The following is a 26512-nucleotide window of genomic DNA, read 5'->3' on the forward strand; positions in this document are numbered from 1 at the left end:
TTTTGGTCAATTACACCTTCACAACTCCCCAAATGAGCTGGACAAATGAACTGGACTTCCATTAATGCGAACTAAATAGGGCTGCTGTGAATGCAGCCTTAGATTCTGCCAAAAATGATAGAAAACCAAAACTACAGCTGCTGTCTAGTACTTGAACAGATCACCAATTTGTCACCAGGTAATGTCCGGGCCCACATGAGCCTGTAGCTCCACACAGGCAGTACCTGAGTGCCAAGTGTTGTAATGAATTTACAGCAGCTGCACAGTGTGACTGCAGATGAGTTCCCCTTCAAAGTCAAACTAATCAAATCCACACAAAATAGCTGGCAATTTTCAAACTCCCATCTCTGGCAGTGAGTGTCCACTCCTAGCGTTATGGCAGTAATGAGGCACAGCGTGTTGGTGTGTGGAGTTCATGAGGCTGCACAGATAAGACACTGGAGAAACTTTGGACCTTTTGAAAACCAGAATTCAGGGAGTGTAAGAGTAGAAGCACAACGAGAGCATTATCCATGCCTGTGCACGTAAAACTTACAGGCCTCAGAGTAGCTGGTTTCATTTCAACCACCTCTTGCTTCATCTGAGGCTACAGAAGGCTTGCTTTAGCGTCAGCGGGGAGAAAAAGGCTTGCAGTACATGTAAAATCGATTTCTTTCAGTTGGTGATCTAAGTTGGTATGTGCGCATGTTTGTGAGGAACAAGCAACCAACAGCAGCGCTCAACAGAAATCGATATTTCTTCGATCAGAGAACAGCATTAAAGGCCCAGATTTGTCTTCTGTTTTCTTCTTTTTGCAGATTTTCTTACAGAAAGGACTGAACACCTCAGATCAGGTCAGAAATCAAGCAGGACACAACAAAAATATGTTTAGATTTGAAAGTACAGATCCTTCCTGGCTACTCAAGAAACTACAGCTTTGACTTTTCAAAGTAAATAATATGAATTTATGCAGAAAGAGGAGAAAGTCTACTGTCTGGCTCTGATTGAAGTAAATTTAATCCAACTTCTCTTCAACAAGAGTGAATGAAAACAGGAGCCAAATAAGCAGAAGATTTTCCCGGTTATCAAAGACCCAGTATAAGAGTCAGTCTTTAAAACCATTGCTGTTCCACCAGTTTAAAAAGGAAATCAAACTGGTTTCTGTCAACAACAAAATATTTCTTTTTAATGTATTAAGAAAGGTTTTATCTGTCTTCTCCAGCTGACCAAACGTACTGGAGTGCTCGGATTGCCAGTTGGGTTGCTAGGTGACGGCCGGAATGCCGCTGACGTTGCTAGGCAACGGGTTGTAACGTAAAATCTTTTACTAAATTAACTGAATGTTTAAACTACATTTTTCCTGAGCTTTCCACCACTGCGTACATTCATAAAACAGTCAAGTTTTTTTTCCTCACTGTTCTTGTGTCTATTTGTCAAGACGATAAAAATAAGCATTAATATGATTATAGCTGTAATAAACTGAAAATAAACATTTATATTTTCTGTTTTGAAATGAAAGAGGTTAGAACAAGCTGAACAATTTAGTGTTAAATGTTTCTGTAAACATGATCATATGAAAATGTGACGTTTTACCTCACGGTTATCAGACTGTGACAATATGCTGATGCAAATAATTATGATTTGCATATTAATATATTTATACTTTTTTCCCTTTTAATAAGTCTAAAAAAATGATCATAATTAGTGTAAATAATATATTTTTTTATTTTACAGGAATATAATTGTTTCAATTTTGCATCAAAAACAAGCTGCATGTTTTACATTTTTGTTGAAAATATTGAGTAAGTCCCAAACTGTCGTATTTTTACTCGCGCAGTGAGAATGTGGTGCCTACTCTGAATGCATGTTTCTATCTGAACACGTTTTCCTGCGGTGTCACTCACGCCGTTTATTTTTCTGCAAATATGAACAGGCTGCTAACTGTATCCAGAGCACGGAGCATTTTGTTTCCATTTCCAGGAGATGTTGTTGATCTGAGCAGATGCAGGCTGCAGCCCACCTGTTTACCACACCAAACACTCGCTCACAGGCTGCTTCATCAAAGCATCCTCTGCAGGCTCCCTCTTCTTCTTTCTGTTCACTTCTGCTGGCACTCCAGTATTGATTATTCTGCTTTGTTAGCCTTTCTGTCTAAAAACAACACCTCCTTCACTTTTGACTGCTTGCTTTTGGTGTGTGTCTATCCTGGGCATGTCTTTCATGTGAGCTTCCTCTGCATCCCGTCGTCCACCTAATCCAGTCCCAGTGCTCTAATTGACCAACGGCGGCCATTTTCTTCTTAAGATGAGTGTTTGCTTTAGGGTGTAAGGCAGCGTCCCACAGAGCAAAATAATCAGGCCCAAGAGGAGAGTTTGAAAAAGATGACGGTGCAAAAGAAATAAAAAATAAAAATCAACATCACCACACACTGGAAACACCACTGACATCCTGTGTCTGGGCAGCGTTACACGTATTCACCTGAGCTAAGTCCTTCTGAGAACGGTCCAGCATCAATAATGAATTTAGCCTGGAGCTAAACAGCTAGGAGTGCTGTTCACAATACATAAGGTTCAAGACAAACTCCCTGCATGCTGCTGGATGAGAAAGCTGCTCCAGCATCAAGCTGCATCCCTGGAGTTATTCAAAAATCCCACCGTTTGAGACGTAATGTACCAAAAGTATTCATATGTCCTGAACAGTTTCATGTTTTTTCTCATTAATCCCCCAGCCTTCATGTTAGAACTGGGAGATATGACTTAAAAATAAAATCTTAATTTTTTCCCCTGTCCTCGCTTTTTCTTCTAAGAAATGATGAATAACAGAAAATATCTTCAAAAAGTGTTTTTGTTGTTGTTGTTGTTGTTGTTGTTGTTTTAACCAGGGCCAGGCCATGAGAATTTTAAAAAAATTAGTTAATTTCATTCATTTGCAGCTTAAAATTACTGGTAAGTGGACAAAAACAAAAGTTTTTAAATAAAATGAGTAATTATAAAGTCCATGCATTCTCTCAAAAGTAAATTTATTATAAAATAAGGAACTAAGCATCAATCAACAATCCATTCAGATTCATCGTCAAACTAGAGGTGAGTGATATTGCCAAAAAATTATATTACAATATATATATATATATTTTTACAGATATTCCACATTTTCTGCACACTTGTTTTTAATTTCCTTTAAATAAATCATTACATTAACAGGATCAATATATAAAAATATACGAAAATCACACTATATATTTAGATAAATAGAAATTAAGTCAAAAACAGTCTGAATTCAGCAACAAAATGGAAATAAAAATACTTAAATACATAAATTAAACCAACTATTGCGATTCGACAGAACATTAGCTTTACAAGAGGTTAAAAATGTTCTTTTTAAAGTGTAAACATTATGTGCAAAACTAATCTTGTTTTAATATAAAAGGAAATCTAAAAACAGGAAAAGCTTGTGCTCACTTCCTGTTCATCTGGAACTTATGAACATTTCCGCTGAACTAATGAAGCAAATTATTTTATTTTTTAGCTTTCATGTCCCTACTTATTCTCAAATAGGTTGGAGATATAAAAATCTGAGCATTTTACTCATCCGAAGTTCTCAGAAGTGTGGAAAAATGAATTTATGTTTTGCAACACAACTCACTTATACCATCAAACTCAATAACAATGCGTGATTCCATTCACTACACACTCCTAAATGAAGATGGGAGGAGTGTGATAAAAAAAATACATTCATCTCATCTAGTTTGAGAAGCAAGAAGTCTTATTTGCATCTGTGAGTATCTACCAGGAGAGGTACTAGCTATAATCCTATTAATCAGGCCAATTGGCTCATAATTGGCTCTCATCACGTCCCTGCAGATGCCATCAGTCAAGCCTCAACATTACTGCCAGACATCTAAAACATTAGCTAACTCTCCTGGCTGGAGGGAAACGGCTTCATTTTCATCGCTGCTGTGACTGTAGAGAAACAGAGTGCGGAACGTACTGCAGATTTCCATCTGATCCGGTAAACAAAGCCGTGTGCGTTTGAAACAGACGTCTACACACGGTTCTAAAAATATGATCCAGATCGGCGGCGAAGGCAGGATTTAATCACTGGAACCAAAGTGTGATAATGTATGGCTGCATAACAACAAACTGCTGCAACCCGACAAGTTCTGTGCATGAACACGGCTTTTGGAGACGAAGAATTAGCCTCTTTATGGAATAAAAGCTTGTTTATGTGATTAAAGGTACAAATCTGGAGGTAAAACAGTTGAATTAATCAAACATCCGACTCCTCTAGGATTGGACTCAACGATGTTTTGTTACCTTAAAACACCAGCTGACTTTCTTGTTTTTCAAGCCCAAAGACAGAAAATACTGGCTCAAAAAGACATTAAAGATTTACGCTGTTTTCACACCTGATAGTCTGATAGACTCGGCTCGATTGGGGAACAAAATTGTATTTCACTTTAACACTGCACTGTGTCAAACGAAGCAAAACCACTTGGAAAATCTGCTCCCACCCTCACCTGTAGTGGTGTACAGGACTACTGCTGGTTTCAAATGGGAATAAAGAATAAGGAACAATGTTTCTGGCACTAAGAATGCTGTGCCATGCAGTTGCTCAAAATAGTAATAATAAACAGTTTTGTAATCAGAATTTTGATCGTTGCCACAATAGCACCAGAAAATGTTGCTACAAACTTTTAAGTCCGTGTCACCAACCCTATTAGGAAGGTTTCTAGTAAATAAAAAATGCTACTTTTCTTTCCTGAGGAGGCATCAAAACTCCAGAAAAATAGATCAACAATTAATTGATATTAGCAGCAAGAATCCAGTCATTTTAATGAGTAATATTTTGCTCTTATATTGATTTTTTTTTTTTTACTTTAATATCATTGGGGAATAAGAATTCTGAGAAAAAGAATTCTAAAAAAATAAGAGAATTCTAAGAAAGTCGGATTTTGGAGGGAAAAAATTGAATTCTGAGACAAATAAGTGAATTCTGACGGGAAAAATAATTCTGAGTTTCGAGTTAAAATTCTGAAGAAAAAAACGGCCAGAGGGATAAAAAATTGATTTTTGAGTTTCAAATCAAAAAAACCAAACTGAATTCTGAGAAAGTTAGAATCCTAGAGAAAAAAAATCCAGATTTATGAAGGGAAAAATTGAAACCTTTACGTTTTAAAACCTCAGTATAACTTTATGCCTGTGTCCAGCTGTAGTTATTCTCTGAATTGTCCTGATAGTTAAGAACCAGGAACTCTGTGTTTGAGCTTCGGTTGCGTGTTTGTCTCTGGATGGATGCAAGCTGGGACTGCAGGATGTTCTGATCAAGTCAAACAAACGTAAACATGTTCTTGCTTTTTGTTGATCAGCCCATCAATGTGACCTTTCGCGACCGGAGCGCCTTCCTGTGCACTGAAGTACATTTTAACGTCGCAGCAAAGCGAGGAGGAAAAAGTAAAGGAGGCAGAATGGAAAAAACAACAATGAACAATGATAAGGAATTTCTTTAGAAGAATTCTTGCACTTCTAGTACGGCTTAAAAATAAATATCAATTTTTTTTTTTTTCATACCACATCTAATTTTTAAAAACATTTTGCAAAAAAAAATAAAAATGTTAATGTTCAGAAAGCGGCTTATATTTCACTATTAGTTGTACAGGTTGCAAGAATATTTGTTTATTTTTTATTAGGAGAATACACTCACAATAGAATAGATGCAATTTTACCAGAAGAATGTTTTAAAATTAAGAAAAGAGTCATTTTATGAGAAAAGCAGCTTCTAAAGTTATGGAAGTGCCAAAGTACTGCAACATTTCCGTAATTTTAAGCAGAAACGTAAAGTATAACTTAACGAGAAAGTCATTTAAATTTTTTTTTATGTTTTTGTATCTGATTTTTCTTAAGATTACTATTTTCTCCTTGTAATATAATTTAATTCTCGTTAAAAATGTCAAAAAAAATTATCTGGCCCTAATATTCAAAATCAAAATAAACAGAACCTGCAAAAACCTTTCCACAATGCAAACATAAGCAGTGAATTGGTAAACCAAAGTCCAGATTTTACTAAATTTAAATCCTCAAAAGAAATTTTTTTATTTATTGATCAAATTGATTTATCTTCCAGCCCTACACTGTAAAGCTTAAATCCTATTTTTATCAAATTCTGGTGGAAATTTCTTAGTACACTTGAAATATGAGTTATTGACTTTAAACAAGCTTGTATATCTTGCTTAAATATTACTTGTAAGTTAGTTTTGCCTTGCGTCAAGTGTAATAATAAGATTTTGTGTTTTTGCAGTGTCATTTCCAGGTTCTGGCTCAAATTTTGGTCAAAAAATTTTTTATTTAGCATCTTGTTTCATTCTTGTGAAGAATTGTTGGAAATCACAGAGAAATGATTTGAAGCAGGGAGCAAAAAGAAAATAAATAAAAAGTTATGTTCAGTGCTCCTCTGTGTGTGTGTGGACTTGGTGGAGCTGAAGTCTGAAATATGTGAGGCATTTGCCATTTTTATGGGACACACCATGTTTGGATTTATTGGTACACACGGGAACGCGGGGTTAGCGGATTATCTGAGACTCTGTAACAACAAACTCTCCTGCAGCAAAGGTCCCGAATCCCCTGAATAGGCCTCTAATCCTGGTGGGCGAGTGATAGCTGTGTGTCGCAGTGATTTAATGTTTCCTCTTAGAGCTGAAATCAGTGATGAAAGGCTGAGTCACAACAGATAATGCAGAAGCCGCTATATCTTGAAATTAGTGCCTCATAACCCATAAAACCTGGACCTCCTACACCCAGAATAACACGATTCAAAAACCATGAGTGAGGACGGCTTGGGTTGCAGAGATCCAGCAGAGAAACAGGGAATGTTGTAAACACAGGTTGAGTATCGTAGCACAACTGTTTCCTTTAAATTACAGAATCTCCTGGTGATTTTTTAAAACCAAAGTTTCCCAAACTTTTCCTTCCTTCAAACAGTATGAGTTTCTCTCACCTTCCCTCCTTCATCCAACGTATTTAGAACCGTAATTCAAAAATCTACAATAAATATATACATTTTGCATTTTAAACAAAAAAAAAGCCCTTTGTGGATATGTGCTAGCCAAAACTCAAGTGACAGCTTTAGCTTCACCTGGTTCAAATTTACTAACAGACTGCTGTTACTGCCCTTCAGACAATAAAATGTTTAAATTCTTGATTTTTTTCAGATTCATGTTTTAGTATATATCTAACAATGTATGAGAAAAGGCAATTTGTCTTTATCCGATTAATCGATTAATCGTAAGGAAAACTGGAAAATTAATCAATTACAAAAATAATTGTTAGTTGCAACTCTAAATGTTTTGTTTAAGCACTCATCCTCTGAGAATATCTAATATTATTTCTGCATCCTGCACTTCATATCAACCCAGACCTGTGACTACATGTTATTTTTTACAGTCTAGGGAGAATTTAATAAAACACCTTAAGAACGGCGGAGCATTCTGGCATGTTTCAATCCGTCCAAGTCACTGAATCACATTTTCATTTGCAACAACTGGAGAGCACACACATTCCGCCTTATTATCATTGCCTTTCAAATTGAATGCTTGTCGTGTCAAGCTTATGGGTGCTGATTGCAGCAAATCAGGATACGACAATCTGACAGACTGAGAGATTTCCCTCAATCAGCAGGTCAGTTTGAGATGCCGACATTTTCAATCCCAGATCCCACTGATGTGGCAAAGGTGGAATATTTCATTATGGTTGTGGATAAACAAAATTAGAGCTCCTCTCTCGTATCTCTGCACATGAATGCTGGTTAGGAGACACACAGCTATTACCCAAAACCTTAGAGAGCAGCGGCAGCACAGATTGGATTCTGATTGCACAGGTCATCCGCAGTAAATCATTTCTTGAATATCACAAGAATGTGATTTTCAGAAATCAGCCATCAGTCAAGCCATCTGTGGCCAGAATGTGTGATAACACTCTGGACATTGTCCTCAGTCTGCTGGGGCGGCTGAGCATCACCAATTCTGAATTTTTTTTCTTCAGAAAGAAACAAAGTTGGGTTTTTTGTCTTGGTATCAACATAAAAAACAGATTTAAGTAAGCCACAGGTGTCAAACTCAAGGTCTGAGGGCCAAATTCAGCCCGCCACAGCAGCTTACACGGCCCTAAATACCTGCTCAAATATTATTTTATCAATGAAAAATTTATCAAAGCAGGTTTTATTTGTATTACGCTAGCTTTTTGCGTTTCTGCAATTCATTGTGAATCTATTGCCAATTTTCTGCAATAGTGAAAAACATTTGGTTAAAGTGATACTAACTCCCACCTGCAGGTGGCAGTGCGTCTTACATCTTCTACACTGTTGCTTCAACTTTAATTAATGTCAAACTGCAGTTTGTGATTGAGTTTTTGCTTTAACCAAACTAAGTTTGTTTGCCTAGAAAGTCTGGTTTGTTTGGGGAAGTGAGAATGCAAAATCAAACTCTAAAAAACGAACTCTGGTACGGTTGCAAGCGGACTGGAAAACGCTCCAAAAGCAGGAAGTGGACTACAGTGCAAGGCATTATGGGTAAATACAATCAAAACAAACATGTGGGAGAAATGTCTTGTGGTACCAAAGACAAAAGAGAAATCCTACAACTGGTAAAATCTTATGCTGCACCGTTTTTGTTTACATTTTGTGAAGAAGGAAGTTGTCTTCTTCTGAAGCTTTTATGTTTCCTTCAGTGGTTCTTGGTTCTGGTGTTTTGGACTCAACTAGCTCCTTTCATTGAAGGAACATTTTGTTTACAGAGACTTCATAATTTATTCATTTTGTTGTTTCTGTTGCTTTGTTTAGTTATTGTGTATAAATTAAAATGTGGTCCAGTTCCAGTGTTAAATGTTCAGTAAATTTGAAAGTTTACTGATCTTTGAGAACGTATTCTTGCATTTTTATGCCTTTATATTGGTCTCCAAATAACAATAATGTTGTTTATTGCAATACCTTCTGGGACAATTTATCGTCCAGCAAAATTTGTTATTGTGACGCAGTGTGAAAATGAACCGCAGAAGCAGAAAATGTAACAAATGTCGCAATTTTAGTCCCCAACAAGCCAAGATAGGACGGTTCCTACATGGACCAAAAGTGACGCACAAGCTAGGGTTAGCATAAAAAATATTTGCCTTTTCAGACTTTATTTCAAATTCCATTGTATAAATTAGGGGTGCACCAATTTACTGGCCAGCCAATTGATCTGTGCCGATTTACTTAATTTTGGGAGATCGGCTGATTTTTACATATGAAGCCGATTTCATCTACCTGGACAAAGGTCTAAGAATCAACCACTGTCCTCTTTTGCTCTCCGGTGAAAAGGTTTGACTGACAACACTAAGTTATGTCTGCACGTTAATAATTAACAATGGTGCCTTCACTGTTGCCAACTCAACAACTTTCTTGCTATATTGAGCAACATTTCAGACAATCAAAATTGACATCGGGCAAAATTGGAATCGGCAGGTTAATCTCTCTTAAGGATCGGTGATCGGCCGGAAAACTGCAATCGCTGCACCCCTAATATAAATAACCCATTCATTCCATCCATCATCATGAAAAACACCTTAAAGCTCCACCTCTCCTTAAGCTTTAGGAGCCAAAAGAAACCAATTACTCACACATCTCCAGTAATTAACATGAAGGATAGCGACGTCTACTGCTGCTTCGGCTCAACCATTCTGACAGAGAACCCAGCTCTAATGAGGTGAACCCCAGGGACTCCGGCCTCGCTGACTCCCGCCGTCCTGCCGATTTCAGCCGCTAAGCTCCACAACTGGAAGTGAGTCATCCTGAAAGCCCGTCATACGGCGCCCGGAAAGCAGGTGGGAGGCGGCAAAAAAACATTTCCACTTAGAAAAAGAGAATTTTGAATACTTCCAACACCACTGAGGTTTTAAATTAAAATTTTAACTACATGCAGGGAGACTTTTGCAGAAAGAGCTTTAAGGCTGAGTCACTTCCTGATGGATCTAATTTGGCTTCCCATTAAATGACCAGATTCTGTTGATTAAATTGTGATCCACATCTGGCTATGATCAGTACTGATTAAATTGTTTCCTGTAATCTGGAGGCTTCCAGCATTTTTGCTCTTGTTTCTAGTGCAAATATCCAAGTAAACTTAAAATATGACAAAACTTACTTTATGGCAAGACATAGAAGCAAATTTTAGGTGAATAATTCCTTAATAATGATTAAAAAAAATAGTTACACTGTCAAATTATTTCACTCTTAATATGGAAAATGTTATAAGTGAAATAATTCAGCAATGGAACTAGTTTTTTTTTTTTCATTAATTTAGAAATTTTAAGTGGGGAAACTTAAAAAAAAACAACTTATTTCCCTACATTATGACATAACATGAGGTTTTAACTGCAAGCTATTTTTATTTTTATATAAACAAAGACAGTCTATTTGTGTGTTTTTTAAAGGTTCTCTTTTTTTTTCTTTCAGAACAAGGCAGCCTCCTGGTAGTCTTTTGGTCATGAATTCAAGTAAAATGTTGACAAAACTGTTTCCAGAAAACAATTTTCACACCTAAATCTTACCAGGAGTCTTTAAATGTCAAACAACAGAAGATCTTCGGCAACGCGATGTAGAAACAATCACAGATGAATTCACTTGATGTGACAAATAGTCACTTTATACTTGCAAAAAAAAAAAAAAAAGACTTCATTCATCCTTTACAGTGAAAAGAAACCTAGTAGACAAAAACAATAAATCCAGCATAAAAAACAACAACAACAACAAAAAAAAACATTGAGCTGCTTCCAACAAATACTCTAAATTCACATTTGTGCTGTGTCACCGCTTGAGAAGGGGAAAGAAAAACGCTGCTTTGCTTTGAAATGATAGCCTGGGGTTAGCGGTTCCATTTGCCTTTTCAGAGATAAGGCCAAAGAAAAGAGCCCCTCTCTGCGCTGCTAACGCTTACAAAAAGTAACGTGCTAAGGGGAGAGTTTGGAGAAATACAGCTGACACTTTGGCATTTGTAGCGGTCAAACTAGAAACACAGCACTGCTGGAACTTTTAATGAAAAAAGGATTTCTCTACTTGCTGCGTCAATGGGTTTCTTTAGACAGGTGGTAACTGGAGTTGACCAGAATATTCAGGTTTCCAAAGTAAAGTTTTAGTGCTACTGCACATTCTGCGGCAATACCTAAATAAACCCTTATTCTTCGTGTTGCACAATCACAAACATATAAAAATAAGAAATAGTTGCAAAATTAATGATCATGCCAATCAGTGTGTAAACGTTTCCTTTCAGAGTGTGCTGTTTTAGGGCCTCCTGTCACTTTAAATACAATTAAACTCAACGTTTACACTCACATGTGAAAATGGCTGCAAACAAATGCACAATTATACAACTGTACATCCTTGAAAAGCAGAAATGGAGCCTCCTGCACAACCAACAGCAAGTGGTTTCTGAATAAGTCAACAGCAAAACATTTTTTTTTCCAGCAGCCATTGTACAGCGCAAACAGCTGTAAAAACAGCTGACCAAATCTACTGGAGCTCAACTTGAGTTGCTAGGTGATGGGCCGGTCTTGCCCGGGGTTGCTAGGTAACAGTGTAGTGCACGTGGAATGTGACTTCATTCATTCTGAAGGTTTTTGAAACAGCTTAAAACATCAACTTATTACTAAAAAACAACTGAGTGGCTTTTTGAAGCGTGTGGGTTGTGTTTTAGAAGCAATAGAGATCCAAATGGAAGTACAACAACATGCAAAATGGGAATTTTGCATAACAGATTTAAATAATTTTGACTCCAATGTAACAACAATCATTATGAACAAACCAAGTTTAGATTCAGGCTACAGAACAAGTCTCTAAAAATGAAGAACTGTGTCTCCAAGGCTGCGTTCACACTGCAGCTTGACGTGACCCAATTCAGATTTTTTGTCAAATCGGAGGTTTTTGCTGTTGTTGTTCAGACTTCCGAATATATGCAACTTGAATTTGATCTCCACTGTGAACCATCGATGACCTGAAAGTGTCCCGCATGCACAGTAGAGGGCGCAATAACGTCAGAGTGTGCCCAGTGTTTTGCCAACTGCCGTGAAAAAGAAGAAGTGCTCAGTGTCCTGAAGTAAACCTGAATTCTAATGGTGGAGGAGCATGTCTTATGATTTTTGCTCATTTTTGCTATGAAGCTGTTGTCCGACCGAAGCCAGCACATTAACAATTTAATCCCCATTACAATCCGCCATGGTTGTTTTTCTTCCCACTTGCGCATATCAGAACGCAGAATAGTGATGTTTGTCGACTATCAATGATGTTCAGGTCGGATGATCAGATTCTAATCACATTTGAAAAGATCAGGCACATATCGAATATCCAAGTGGCCTGGATCGCAGTGAGAAAAAAAAAAGTCCGACCTGTGTTGTTCAGACTGTCATGAAAAGATCCGATTCAAAATAAAAAATCGGAATCGTTCACACTTCAGGCTATAGTTTGAACGTAGCCTTTGTTCTAATCAGTCTTTCTATGTGGTTTTTGGAGGAATGACTTCTACTTTGCTGGAGCTCAGCTTGGGTTGCTAGGTAACGGGTGGAATTCTTCTGGTGTTGCTTGGCAACGGGCAGTGCCTGCTGATTTGTAACGGCTACATTCTAGCGGTTTTTGAAAAGGCTCAATTTCTAGACACCAAAAAAAACAAAAAAAAACCATAAAATTATTGCCAAAAAAACAAAAAAAACATCTGGGTGTTTTTTAAGCACTTGGGCTGTTTTCAGAAGCAGTAGAAACCCAAATTAAAGTATAAGAATATGCAAAATATGATGTTTGCTTAATACGTCTTATTCAACTTTCATTTAATTTGTACAATACGCCCCTCAAACAACGTTTCCCACAGAAATGATTGCGTGTGCTAAATATTGCTTTATTGTGCCGAGGGCTTTGCAGTGACAGCCCCGTGTGAATAAGACAAACTTAGACTATTCCTCATGGACACAATTAAATAAGCTGAGCTTTCTGTTTTTACTTTTAGCCACCGGTTTTGATTATGTGTCATTTTCAATCATTAGTCCCTCACAGGAAGAGTCCAGGAATATCCAGCAGACTGTCACACATCATGGGCGCAAAGAGTTGAAGTCAAACTGAACTCAACTGAAGAAAAAGTCCTCGTTTTTGCCATTTCATTGGAAATAAGCAACAGAGTTAATGACTTTTCAGCTGGCAAAGGTCTCCTGATGAACCTGAAGATTTGATTAAATAAGAAAAAGGCAGGAAATGTCACCGATTGTGTTAAAAGGACAGCAAAGGTTCGGGTAACTGGGCGGAGGGAGGATGGTTGTGTAATGAAAACCAATTAGAGAGCAAATTTCACACCTCTTCCCCTTCACGTTTGACGGCCACAGCTGCCGTCAAGCGTTGAGCGCCGAGTCACGCTCGCCATCCGGCAAATCCACATCTGTGTCCTGCCTTGTCAGTCAACTTCACCTCCACACGGACTCCTCCTTTCCCACCTTTACCGGTTTGGACCCGAAAGACAGAAGGTTTGGGATAATACAATCACAGAATCGAGTGGTGGATTCAAATCTGAACAATCAGACTCCTGCTGCTGACCTGCGCTGCCCGCCGGTTTCTCCGGGAAAAAAAAAAGAAGAAAAAAAAAAGGGAGTGGGCCGAGATTTTAAGGAGTCGAGTCTTTGACGCAGGCGGGGAGTAGAGACTGTTACCATGGAAACGCAACACTGCCTGCAATAAGTCAATGAGTGAGTAAGCAGAGGAAATAAGAGGGGAGAGTAAATGGAGAGGAAGAGAGCTTTTGACCGAAGGTATTTTTTTTTTCTGATTAAAGAAAACGCTCTGTGATTCACTAACTTTCAATCAGCAAAAGGAAGCAGGCAAACACGGGTGCGAGTCTGAAAGCATAACAACCAAGCAAAAGCAGTTTGTAAAATAAAAAATGTTTAAAAAATAGAGGAATCTAATAACATATTCTAATAGAAAAGAACAGCAGCTCCAAACAGTTCGAACTGCCGTTTATTGTGGTTTTTATTCAAGTTTTCTGTGACTGTTATCTTCTGAAACTATGCACAGAAGACATGACTTGTGGAGGATGTTGTCGTTGATTCTGTCTCTAAATATTCTGCTGTTCAGTGTCTTCTGTTTGTCTGCTTTTTGATTTGTATTAAGAAGTCGATGTACAGTGGCCTTCTGTTTATTTGCGGTTCAGTTTTTGTGGAATATTCCAGAAAAAAATTAGCTTGGGAAGCTGAAATAGTTAGTGGCAAAGCTGCCAGACGTGCTACTGGATGGTTTTAGCAAAACAGCCAATCCAGGAGCACCATTTATTTTTGTTGGCACATTTTGCGTTTGAAATAAATGCAAACTTCAACATTGTAAAAACCTTCTGGTGCCTAGAAACCACTTTATCTTACGAGGTTCTCATATATATACTGATTATCTGTTTGATTTGGGAGCAGAATTGCAACATTTGTTACATTTTCAGCTGATGTGATTCGGTTTCACATTGCTATGTGTTAAAAGAACCAAACAATTTTAAAAACCTGGTCCCCTCCTCACCTGTGGGGGCGCTGCAGCAAGAACTACTGAAGGAAGCAACGCTGAGTGCAACATCCTTCTTCACAAAATGTAAACAAAAATGGATTAGCATTAGATTTTAGCGGTTGTGTCTTTGGCAAAAGACCACGAGTCATTTTGCCCGCTAGCGCTAAACTAGCACGTTTGTTTTGATTGTATTTACCCAGAATGCCCTGCGTTGTAGTCCACTTCCCCCTTCTGGAGTGGCCTCCAGTCCGCTCAGCATTCACATATGCATTTGAGTTCACTTAAACCAAACTGTGACCAAATTTGTAGGCAGACCAGAATTTGCTTTTTTGGGTCACATCAGAGTTTAATTACGCATTCACATTTCCCCCAAATGAACCGGACTCACAAGCTAGATTTGGATCAAACAGATCTAGTTTGTTGAGAAAAACTAGATTTGTTTGGACTAAACAAATAAATCTGGTGTGAATGCATCCTAAGAATAAAACTGTATACAATTTAAAAATCAAGTCTTGATGGGGTCAAGAAGGAAAGACTAAAAGTTTTAAGAAATTTTGAAAGCGTCTTACTCGGCCCTAATAAGGGCTTTGCAGCTCTAGTCAGCAGTGAACACTTGCATGACTTTTTTCCATAGATATTCCCCTTTTTAATCCTTCACAAGCATCTGACTGACAGCTCAGCAACAGGTGAGGGAGGGGAGAGGTACGCTGCGACATACAACAACATAAACACTTTTTTCATCACTTCTGTTGTGGCATTAAGGTTAATTTAAATTCACCTATTTTGCTGTCTAACCGTGGCTTTTCCCTGCTTCTTTGGTCCGCATCACCTCTTATTAAAGTTCACCCTTGTAACATTTATTGGCTCCATCACAGAGATGACAAATCGTAGGGCAGCAGAGAGCTCTTAGTCTATTTATTATCCTGATTAATGCTGTCATCTATCAGAGAGGGCCGTTAAACTGGAGCACAGATATGTGATACAGTAAGGACACAGAGAGGAGCCAATGACAGCTAGCGGGCAGCTAAAGACTTTATGTAGCCAAACATACAGAGGCATCATTCACATTTCCAAATGATAAAACCAGAAATTATGGACAGGTTGATTAACTTAAACATTAACTTGTGAATGAATACAGTTTAACGCTGTACTGAGTGATATCTGCTTTCAACTGTGTTTCCAGAGCTACGTTCACACAGCAGGAATCGATGATCAGTTTTTGATTTTTGCTGAAATGTGGTTGTTCATACTAGTAATTAAACATGACCGCAATCATGTTATGTGAACGGTTTAGAAACGTTGGTGGAACAAGTTTTGATTTTATTAGGATAGATTCTGATAAATATGTACCAGAAAAAAGACACTTAAATATTTTAAATGAACAAGACCAGTTAAATTCTAATATTTATAATAATTTTAAGCAAAATCGGTTCATTTAATTACTCAGGTATCTTCTTTCATAACAAACATGTGATTTTTTTTATTAATGAACAGAAGTACAAAAGTTAGAAAGTGACCTTGAAAGTGCTTTACTTGGACCACAAATCTGTTTAAATCTTAGCTCAGAATCAGTTTTACAAGATTAATTAGTAACATTTTCGACATAATATAAGTGTTAGGATTAATTTGACCCTGAGAACAGCAAAAGTTAGAGCAGAGCAGATCACCAGAAGGTCAAAGTTGTGTAAAAAAGAGAAGAGGAGTTGCATTATTTTTTAAAAGACGTCCTTGCTCCACCTAGAGCTTTTCTGTGTCCACTAAGCAGGAAGGTGAGGCGCAAGGTGGGAATGGTAAGAGCTTCTGAGCGTTAATGTGAATGAAAAACTGACTCGAAGACGCTGAGTGCTCTGGAGAGATTAGCTTTTAGCAAATGAACCATAAAATCCAGATAACCTTCATGCTGTTTTTAAAAAAATATATATTTCTGTGGAAAAAACACTCGCAGCACATTTTGTTTGTGGGAAAACATGAGATGCTTTTCAAAAATGGCCCACTTGCTTGTGAGGTTTTGTAATTACAGCTCAGTTGATAAAAATCTGTCATTAATTGGCCATTTTCTCCCGGTTCAGATTTACCCGTGTTACTGGGTGTGTGCTGCGATCTGAGGTATCTTTATCTCCACTGTCAAATCTGTGTGGATTACCAGACGATAGGGCTGATTTCGCAGGGCTCGGACTATTAACGCTCTGACCTTGGATTTCAACCAGGCAATTTGTCTAAGAGCTGGCACGGCCTTAGCGGGCCCAACCCGGCTCGGTCCGAGCGTCACAATTGGTATGAGGAGAGGTAACTCTCCCACTGTCTGCGCATCAGCCTTCAGCCCAGAGAAAAATGTCTTTTCTTTATCACTCAAAGGTTATGTTTAAATTGCTGTGATGAACTCCTTCACATCCATCATTCAGAATTTCTTCTTTCTTGTCCCTTTTCTTCCATTTATTTATCATGAAGTGGTTTTAAACGTGGCCATTTCTTTATCACTTTGACAGAGGCGCTTTATCCAAGTCCATTTTCTGGAACTTGTCTTTATGAATGATGCAAAATTAAAAGGAAACAACAAGTTTTTTTGCTATATTTCAGAAGAAAAAGTAGCACAATGCACCTCAATACAACTGGAGCTCAGCTCGGGTTGCTAGGTAACGGGCTGGGCTCTTCTGGGGTTGCTAGGTGACGGGCAGTGCCTGCTCTATAGTGACGTTATATTTTGGAGTTTTTGAAAAGGCTCATTTTCCAAACATTAATTTATTGGGGGTTTTTTGTGCTTGGGCTGACTTCACAAGCAGTAGAAACCCAAACGGAAGCAGAAAAAGCTAATTTTACATCTTACGTCGACTTTAAAGTCCTTACAGTGGCTCCTTGCAGCTCAAGAAATAGACTTTAAAATACTTTTGTGAGTTTATAAATCACTGAACAGCTCAGCGCAAAAATACAGCATTCAGCGAAGCAGCATTCAGCTTCTATGCACCACAAATCTGGAACAAACTTCCAGAAAACAGCAGAACAGCCGAAACATTGACTTCCTTTAAGTTTTAAATCTAAACTTATGCCCCACCTGCTTAGAGCTGCTGTTGATGAGCGGTAACTGGATCAGTGATCAATATATTTGATGTGTATTGATGATTTTGAGAAAATATAATGTTTATCACTTGTTTCATAATTGGTGATTTTATGATGTTTTTATGATTTAAAGCATTTGAACTGCTGAAATGTGCTACAAAAATTAACATAACCTTCACAACTTCACATGACTCAGACTCCAGGTTTTGTCTCTGATGGTCAACATTAAACTGGGAAACGACAGAAGCTCCTCCAAGCCTCGTAATGCAGCTAATTAGAGGAGAACCGGAGTAAACACTCGATTTTAGAGTCCAACTTACACACAGATTGTTTCACTAAAAAGCCACTTCAGAACCAGAGACGTTACTCAAATACATGAGATTAGAAACTGTATGATTCAGTGATTAAACTGACTGGTTTAAGCTTTAAAATGTTGAAAAATTACAAAATTAAAGAGACAACAGTATGGAGGTCTATGAAAATATCCTGATTTTTTTCACACCTGACCTAATTTATTTTCTAAAAAAATAAATTAAAAGTACAGAAAATATTTTTCAAACAGTGTCTTTTTGAAAATGGCAAGTTGAACGCTAGAAGAATTTTTGTGTAATTACAAAAATAGTCACAATATCAGCTAAATAAAGATAATTTTATTAGAAAAAAAGTCATTTGATGTTAATGAATTATTAGTGTTTTTTATATAGGAGTTCTCATAAAATTATTACTTAATTCTGGTAATATTTCGACTTAATTCTTGTAATTTTAACGCTTTAATCTCTAGTTATTGCAAACTTATTTTCACATGACTTCATTCTCGACTATTTTTGCAATATTGTGACTTTATTCTGAGAATTAAAACATTTAGAAATCTTAGCCTGGCTCTAATTTTCTTTCCAAGAGATGACCTACAATTAAAGTCCAAATAAGAAGAAGTCTGTCAAATAAGACATCACTCTGAACTACGGAAACCCAAGTGGTTCAAATCCTCATTTTCCAAAACTTAAATCTTCGGAAATCAAATATTTGATCTATTGCACCTTAAACCCAAACGATATAGCAGATGGACCAAAATTACCCACCACAAATTTTTGGTTTATTATTATTCTGAGGCTACAGAACAAACCAGCATGAAATATGAAATATGAATTAAATATGAAACTTTACCAGCATAGCTTGAATTTAATCTGTTTAAGGCATTTATTTTTGACCTTTTAGGAACAGAGGCAACTGGCGTTGATATTCAGAACCACCATGAACGTCCAGCAAAGACAGAATCCGTCATTTAGTCACAAACACAAAATATCCAGCAGCTTCCACCAACTCTGTTTTAACACCAGATAACGCAGCCAAAGCAAAACAAAACGTTTGTCTGAATGAAAGCAGGAGAGCTGAAGGTGGCGACTCACAGGGGACGGTTCGGAGGTACAGGTTGTCCCGGATGATCTGCTGCAGCTCGTGATCCACTGAACCTTTCTGGAAGCGCAGGTTGAGGTACCGGCGGAGGTCCTTATCGATCACACCTCCTGGAAGCAAAACATGTCGGCCATGAGAACCAGAACAATGACATCAAAGGTTTGTGTCAGATATTACACAATCTATATTTGGTTGGAAAATGGTATAAAACCAACAACCAACCAGAAATCGCTCAATATATCACCTCAGGAAAACATCTACAACAACTTCTTTAAGTTCTGTAAGGCTGCAACTAACAATTACTTTAGTAATTGATTACTATTCTGATGATTAATCTGATACAATTCTGCAGTTTTTAATTTAATTCCCTAAATCTTTTTAGAAATACAGTAAAAGTGCAAAGGAAAGTGCAGGTTTACAAATCCTATGACAAAGAACAAAGAGTTATGTGACTATTTTTATATGCTAATCGCATAAATTAGGTGTATGTACACCTAAGAATGTTTGGTTATTAATTTGGATTTTAGTATAGATTGACACAAAAGTTCAAATTTAGAGGAGAAAAGTCAGAATTCGGAGGAAAAAAACAGATTTTTGATTAAAAAAAGTAAACATTTTGAGAGAAAATTCACAATTCCCAGCTTAACGTCGAAAATTTGAGAAAAAAAGTCAGAATTCTGAGATAAAATCCAGAATTTTGAGAGAAAAGCTAGATTTCTTAGGTTAAAGTTTGAATTTTGAGGGGGGGGGGGGGGGGGGAAAGCCAGAATATTGAGATTAAAGACAAAATGTGGAGAAAAAAAGTAAAGATTTCTTTATTGAGATTAAAGCCAGATTTCCTAGATTGAAGTCTGAATTCTGAGGTGCAAAAGTCAGAATTTGGAGAAAAAAATTCTGAGGATTTCTGAGGAAAAAAATCTGACTTTTGAGAGAAAAGAAAGATTTCTTAGCTAAAGTCATAATTCTGAGAAAAAAAGTCAGAATTTGTCAGAATAAAAAAAATCTGAATTTTGAGAGTACAGCCAGAGTTTTTAAAGTCAGAATTTTGAGGGTGAAAAAAAGTCAGATTTTGTTTTTTTAAAGAAAAATCAAAAATTCTGAGAAAAAACAAAAAAATCTTAGAAAATAAGTAAATTCTGAGTTTAAGGTCAGAAATTTCTTACATTTCTTTGGTGGCCTTAACCTTCATCTCTAGTGAAACACTGTAACAACGTCACCAATCTAACATTTGTTGGTTTCAAACTTTACAGAAGATCCAGTGAAAGCCCAATAATCTGAGATGTTCCAGTAAAACCAATGAAAACGCTTCACTCTGATCCATCATCTGTCCAGATTCATCAAGGTGTTAATTATACCACAGCTGGTTAACGTGTAAACTGACGTCTGCGTTTAAATCACCCACGGATTCCCCTCCTCGTCTCCTCCGCTTCACGTCTCCCCTCTTTACCCGTCCAGTTCTGTGAATGGACTCCCACTTAAAACCAGTAGATCCTGCTGGCTCAGCGGGGCAGACGGTGAAGGGACTGACGTAGAAACTGAGGTGCAATAACGCGGGCATCGCAATCTTTTACCCTCAACAAATTCCAGCAAAAAAAAAAAAAAAAAAAAAATCAATCTCAAAGGGAAGACTCACACCTGTCACAACCTCTTTTTCAACCATAATGGAAGTAAAAGCAGAGAAAGACGGGTGGAAATGTTGAACCGTCTAACCTTCAACATCCAGAATCAGCCGTCCGCAAACGTAAAGCATGACACGTTGGAGTGCATACATGACAAACATGCAACGCACTGCGACCAGCCTCAGACAGGAGGTGGAAATAACCTAGTTTGGAAGTTGTCTGTCGTCCTGAAGACATGAATAATTTAACATTTTCTGTTTGTTTCTTCTTTTTTTTCCAGGGAACACAAATGCGTGTGTGCAGCAGCATGCATGAACTCCACACCAATTCACCGAGTGTTTCATTATGATCATGCCAAGCTGAATTAGAGCGACCGGCTGCAACCAGCCTGCTTTACATTTGCATCAGAAAAGAATCGGACGAAGCTGCATGCTGAAAAGGTGAATGCACTCACAATCACTCAAATTACCGCTGTGAATGGCACCTCTTGTGCAGCCGACTCAGAGTGCCAGGATTTTTTTTTTTCTCCCTTTCTTTTTTTTTTTTGTGATGCAAAAATAATCTCCAGTGGAATAAATGCTATCCTGTTGGAATTCCCAACCCGACTCCTTCCAGAGGTGTTCAGTCCCTCAGGTCCTCAACTCCGTCCCCGTTCGCCCAATCAAGGCGCCGCCGGATGGGCTGTGAATGGAATCCGCACTCATTGCTGTCTGCACAGAGATGGAGCAGAAAGAAGAGCGCGGCAAAACGAGTGGCGGCGACGCACGAAGGGAAAGAGACAGAGAGAGAGAGGGGAAAGGGGAGAGGTGAGGGAGAGCGACCGCTGAAGCACGGCTCTGCCGATGGGGACCTATCACACAGATACCCTCGTTTCTCCTGGATCCATCCTCATTTCCAGGGACTATGTCGCCTCCAATATGTAGAACAAGGTACTGCATCTGCCTCTTCCCCCCCTTAATGTGGTTCAAAGCATCAAAACTGCTTTGTTTGGAGTTTCACAATTTAAAAAATGATTTTTTTTAATGTATTCACCAATTAGTGGATTCAAAACTCGTACAACTGACTGACAAACGTTGATCTGCAAAATGACAACTAATTAAGAAAACAAACAAAATAAAATAAGGCAGAAAAATTCTGAGAAAAAGCTAAGAAATTTTGAAATTTCAGAAATTTTACTGAGAAAAAACTCAGAAATTTCAGATAATTTTTCTAGAGTTTTTTCTAAATCAATCACAGAATTTCACATTTTTCTCGTGCAAATTTAAGATTTTTCAAGCTCAGAAATTTCAGTTTTTTTCTAGAGTTTTTTCTAAATCAAAAACAGAATCTCAACATTTTTTTTCCAGGAAATTTTCAGACTCAAAAATTTCAGATTTTTTTCTAGAAAATTTCTGACTGTAAAATCTGAATTTCTGAGAATTTTCTTGCAAATGTTCAACTTCTCAAGCTCAAACATTTTGAGATTAAACTCAGTATTTCTGAGGTATTTTTTCTCAGAATATTATCCCTTTTTCTTTCCTTTTACAATCCTAAAATGTCATCATAAAGATGGATACATTTAGGACAAAATAAAAAACACAGAACATAACCACGTGTTGTCACAACTAAACTTAAATTGTTTGACATATGTGGGTTGGGATATTAATTTTGACAGCTATTTGTTGATTATTATTATTATTTTCCTTTTCTGTAATACTCCTCGTTTTACATAATCTAGGATCACAGATATTTTAGGTAGATGTGGAAAAGAAACATGCTAAAACAAAGATTAAATAATTTAATAAATTAAGTATAACTACATTTTGTGATTTTATTAGAACATTTTCCATTTCCTTTGCAGGAAGGCTTTCATACTTTGCATTAAAAGTCACATTTTGATGTGAAACAAGTGTTTACTTTTGTTTACATTCCTTCCCTGACATTTTCTGAATGTGTCAGAAACAAACCTGGACATACGTGTCTAAAAACGCCCCAACAGACTCAATTTCCTGCTGCCAGTCGAGCAAATAAAGTCAGTGATGGTGTAGCAGCTCAATATTATGCAACAACAACCCTCAGCATCCTTTCATTAATACTCTCTAGGGATGTAACTAATGATTATTTTAGCAATCAACTATTCGATTATTCTAACGATTAATCGGATAAGAAAATTGGCACTTTTTGCAGGTTTTTCATTAACTACTTAGTGCTTCTTCCTGCAATATTAGAAATATATTAAAAGATGCAAAAGAACAAATAATCTAATACCTTTTTTGTAATAACAGGACTCCTTTAGTAAATGTTTGATCATTTGTAACTAATGATGCATCTGCAGCTAAATTTGTTTGCTAAATTTAACTTTCTTCATTAGTTGATAGAAAACAATGCTTAATACAAGATTTTTTGTTTTTTACATAATTGGAATCAAATGAAACTAAAACTACCACCTGAGTTCATATTTACAGAGAAACTTTTTATTTATTTTTTTTCTTAAACACAAAATGTTTATTTTTTGCAGTTAAGCTTGATTGCTGCTCTGAGTGTGTTGTTCTTTCAGAAGTTTTTTAGAGTTTGTATACTATATAGTTAATTAATCGATTACTAAATTGGATTAGTCATGATTACGTGGATTAATCGCTTCATCCCTACAATAACGAGCATTGAAGTTTGTGTTAATGTGTTACAATCTGGAAAAAGGTATGGATTTTTCTGCTAGACACTTTAAATATAATCCTAAATTAGTTACTTCAATAATCCATTAATTGTCTCAGTCTTATTACCTGTTTTTACAAAGTGCCCAACTTAAAACACAGAAAAAAACAATAGAAAAATAATGGATTCCACAAAAATCCCAGTTATTTTTCTGCAAGTTCAAAAAAGAAAGAGATGAGGAGGTTTGGAGAGAAACCCAGAAATCCCCCTCAGCTCTGACATCCCAAACCAGAAAGAAGATTTATTCCCTCCAGCAAGTTCTGGGTTTGGTCTGGATACTGTTCCCGGTCTGAAAACGACCAGAAAACCTCCAAAGGATGGCGCATCGCAAACACATGTCCAAACCGCCTCACCTGACTTATTTCAATGTCAAAATTATCATTCAATCCACACCAGAAAGGAAACCAAATTTGACAATTCTTGGCTTTAATGGTTAAAATCCAACAAATGACTAAGCCTGTCATAATAACAAATTTTTCTGGACAATAAATTGTTCCAGAAGTTATTGCGATACAGGATAATATTGTTGTTTTGAGACAATGTTCGAGTAACACATTCTCAAAGATCCACAAACTTTAAACTCTAATGAACATTTAACATCGGAACTGGAAGACATTTTAAATATCCAGAAAAAATAAAACAAATAAAATTAATTATAAAGTTTCTGTAAGCAAAACTGTCCTTCAAAACAAAAAGACTGAAGACTTTAGTCATCCAGTTTTTGGTAAAAAAAAAAAAAAAAAAAGAGAGAAAAATTATAAATTATGCAAGTGGAAATGATTGAACTAATTATAGTTTATCATGCAATTAATTGACTTATTGCGACAGGTTTACAAATGAATTCATCACCTTAAACACTATGCAAGGTCTATGGGCTGTGGAAATGTGCAAAGTGTGAATTTTGCAAAATAGATCAACTTTATGTTAACCTATCTACAGTAAGAAAGATTACTCCGAAGCATAAAAGTATTAAAGACACTTTGAAACAGTGGATCAAATCAATCTGTTCAAAATTGGTCAGTACAGAGGTATGAATTAACGCCGATTCGTTTTTAGCTTCTATTTGAAAACCAGAGGTGAGAAAGTTTAAGACACTGCAACAACTAAAGCCAGCAAATGCAAATCCACAGACAACTCATTCTTGTAAATAGCCTCTTTAAAGAAGTTATTGAACAAGCGGCTTGGTGTTTTATCAGGGAACGGCGAGTTTTTATCTCTAAAGATCCCCAAGGTATTCCCAAACATTACTCAGCCAGAAGAATTGGTTCAGAGTTCAGAGTCGGGCCCAGGGCTTTAGAAAGAGTCAAGAAAGAAAAATCTGGGTAAGAACCGTTAAAATGTCTCAGCATTAAGTTGTTTTTATTACAATATACTTTACTGGGCTGTTGGCATAATATGCAGTGGCAGATATACAGATTAAATGCATTTTCTTTCTAACTTTATTGTTGTCTAGATGGTTTTCATTGAGCTGCTAAGTTAAAGGGGAACTATTATGCAAAAATTCACATTTTGCATTTTTTTTGTACTTCCTTTTGGGTTTCTACTGCATCTAAAAACCGACAAAAAACACCCAACCATTTTTTTTAAGTAGGCTAATTGGGTGTCTGGAAAATTAAGTTTCAAAATCATTGCCAATGTCGTTACCTAGCAACCCAAGCCAAGCCCACCCTGTTATCTAGCAACCCAAGCCAAGCCCACCCTGTTATCTAGCAACCGAAACACAGCTCCAGCACGGTTTCACAAATGTTTTTCTTTAGTATTTACCATCCAGAAGCCACGTCCTGCATTCTTGTTGGTTGTACAGGAGGCTCTACTTCTGCTTTTCCATGATCTACGGTTATATAGTTACACATCTGTTTGCAGCCATTTTCACATAAGACTGCAAACGTTGAAGTGATGGCATGATTATTCAGAACTGAGCAGACTAAAATATCTTTAAGAATTATTTTGTGCAAAAAAATATAATGAACCCATTCTAACCTGTCAAGGAAGCATGAAAATGTCACCTTTAAAAAAAATCGTTTTTATCATCAGCACCTGGCCACTGCATTCTTCTGCAAATACTAAGAAATAAGCAAAAGCAGTCTTAGTTGTGCAGATGCAGCTTTTCCACCAGCTTCATCTCTATTTAATAAAACATTGTCAGCCATCACAAGGAGCCTTCAGGCAGGTGTCTGGGTTGCACTGACAGTAGATCTGATGCGCATAGATATTCAGAAAAGCCAGAAACTGTCCGATGTTAGTCCGTCACTTAGCTTTGTACTTTCAGTACATTGGTCAAGTATTTTTAGAACCGTTTCAGCCAATCCATCTGCTCTCAGATTATTTCCACTGGTGCAGCCATGTGCTAACAGACGGAGATGAACTTTTGAACTCTTGAAACACTCAAGTTAGATCATGGGATTCATTTCATTACCACAACTGTTAAAGATATAAAATCAGCGCACTTTATTTACTTAAATAATGCTTTTGTCAATGCAGTGAAAAATCTTAAAATGATTGCTTCATTTATTTAAAAATAAAAAGTAGGGCTGGATTAATTGAATTTTTAGAAAATGTGGATTTTTTCCCTATCAGTGCTCTACATGGGTTTGTAAAGTTCGGAGTGATGTCGCCACCCACGGCGGCCATCTTGTTTGCCGAGCAGGTCAACTCTATGACCAGGATACAATTGTATTTTTTTTTTTGTCGTAATTTTAAAATAAAGTAGTAATCTAATGAGTACTAAAAACCAAAAATTTAAAATTAAAACAAGAACTGTTGAGCTTCTAGTGAAGTTCTACTTTGGTACAGAAAAAACATTTTCTTTTAACACATCAGCATCAAAATATCACGAGTAGCAGGACTTTGAAATGATTGAGTAAATGGCAATAACACCAAAGAATCAAATAAACTCTGATAACTAAACGTTCTTTTTTCATTAAAACGACATTCTCGTGATTTTAAGATGGTCGTCTGGAAAAAAAAAAGTTTTTAGTTCTGCTTATGGCATTTTTAAAAACAAAGATTCTAGGATATTTAAAATAAAAGCCACTTTTTAAAAGCAGTTTCGGTGATTTGTAAATTCTTTTTTAGAAAACGCGAGCAACAAAGAACCAGAAATGTGATCTGGTTTGAAAACAATTGGAGATTTTATTTTGTATACATCGCCCATCTCTAGTAAATGTCCACATTGTGAACTCATTATTTAACTGTGATTAGGTTAAATTTTACAATTC

The 26512-nt window shown here is 36.9% G+C and overlaps 1 protein-coding gene across 9 annotated transcripts in view; it reads right to left on the reverse strand.

Moving 5' to 3' along the window:
- magi2 (membrane associated guanylate kinase, WW and PDZ domain containing 2) overlaps positions 1-26512 on the reverse strand; it is a 240702-nt gene that overhangs the window by 162060 nt on the left and 52130 nt on the right. For 7 of the 9 annotated variants that reach the window (XM_023349882.1, XM_023349881.1, XM_023349880.1 and 4 more), the window contains exon 2: positions 18978-19094. In XM_023349882.1, the coding sequence (XP_023205650.1) occupies positions 18978-19094 (117 nt within the window). Of the gene's footprint in view, positions 1-18977; positions 19095-21057; positions 21451-26512 lie in introns of those variants that run through there. The other 2 variants (XM_023349885.1, XM_023349884.1) reach the window with 2 other exon arrangements.

Source organism: Xiphophorus maculatus, chromosome 17 (assembly GCF_002775205.1).
Source record: "Xiphophorus maculatus strain JP 163 A chromosome 17, X_maculatus-5.0-male, whole genome shotgun sequence".
NCBI lineage: Eukaryota > Metazoa > Chordata > Actinopteri > Cyprinodontiformes > Poeciliidae > Xiphophorus > Xiphophorus maculatus.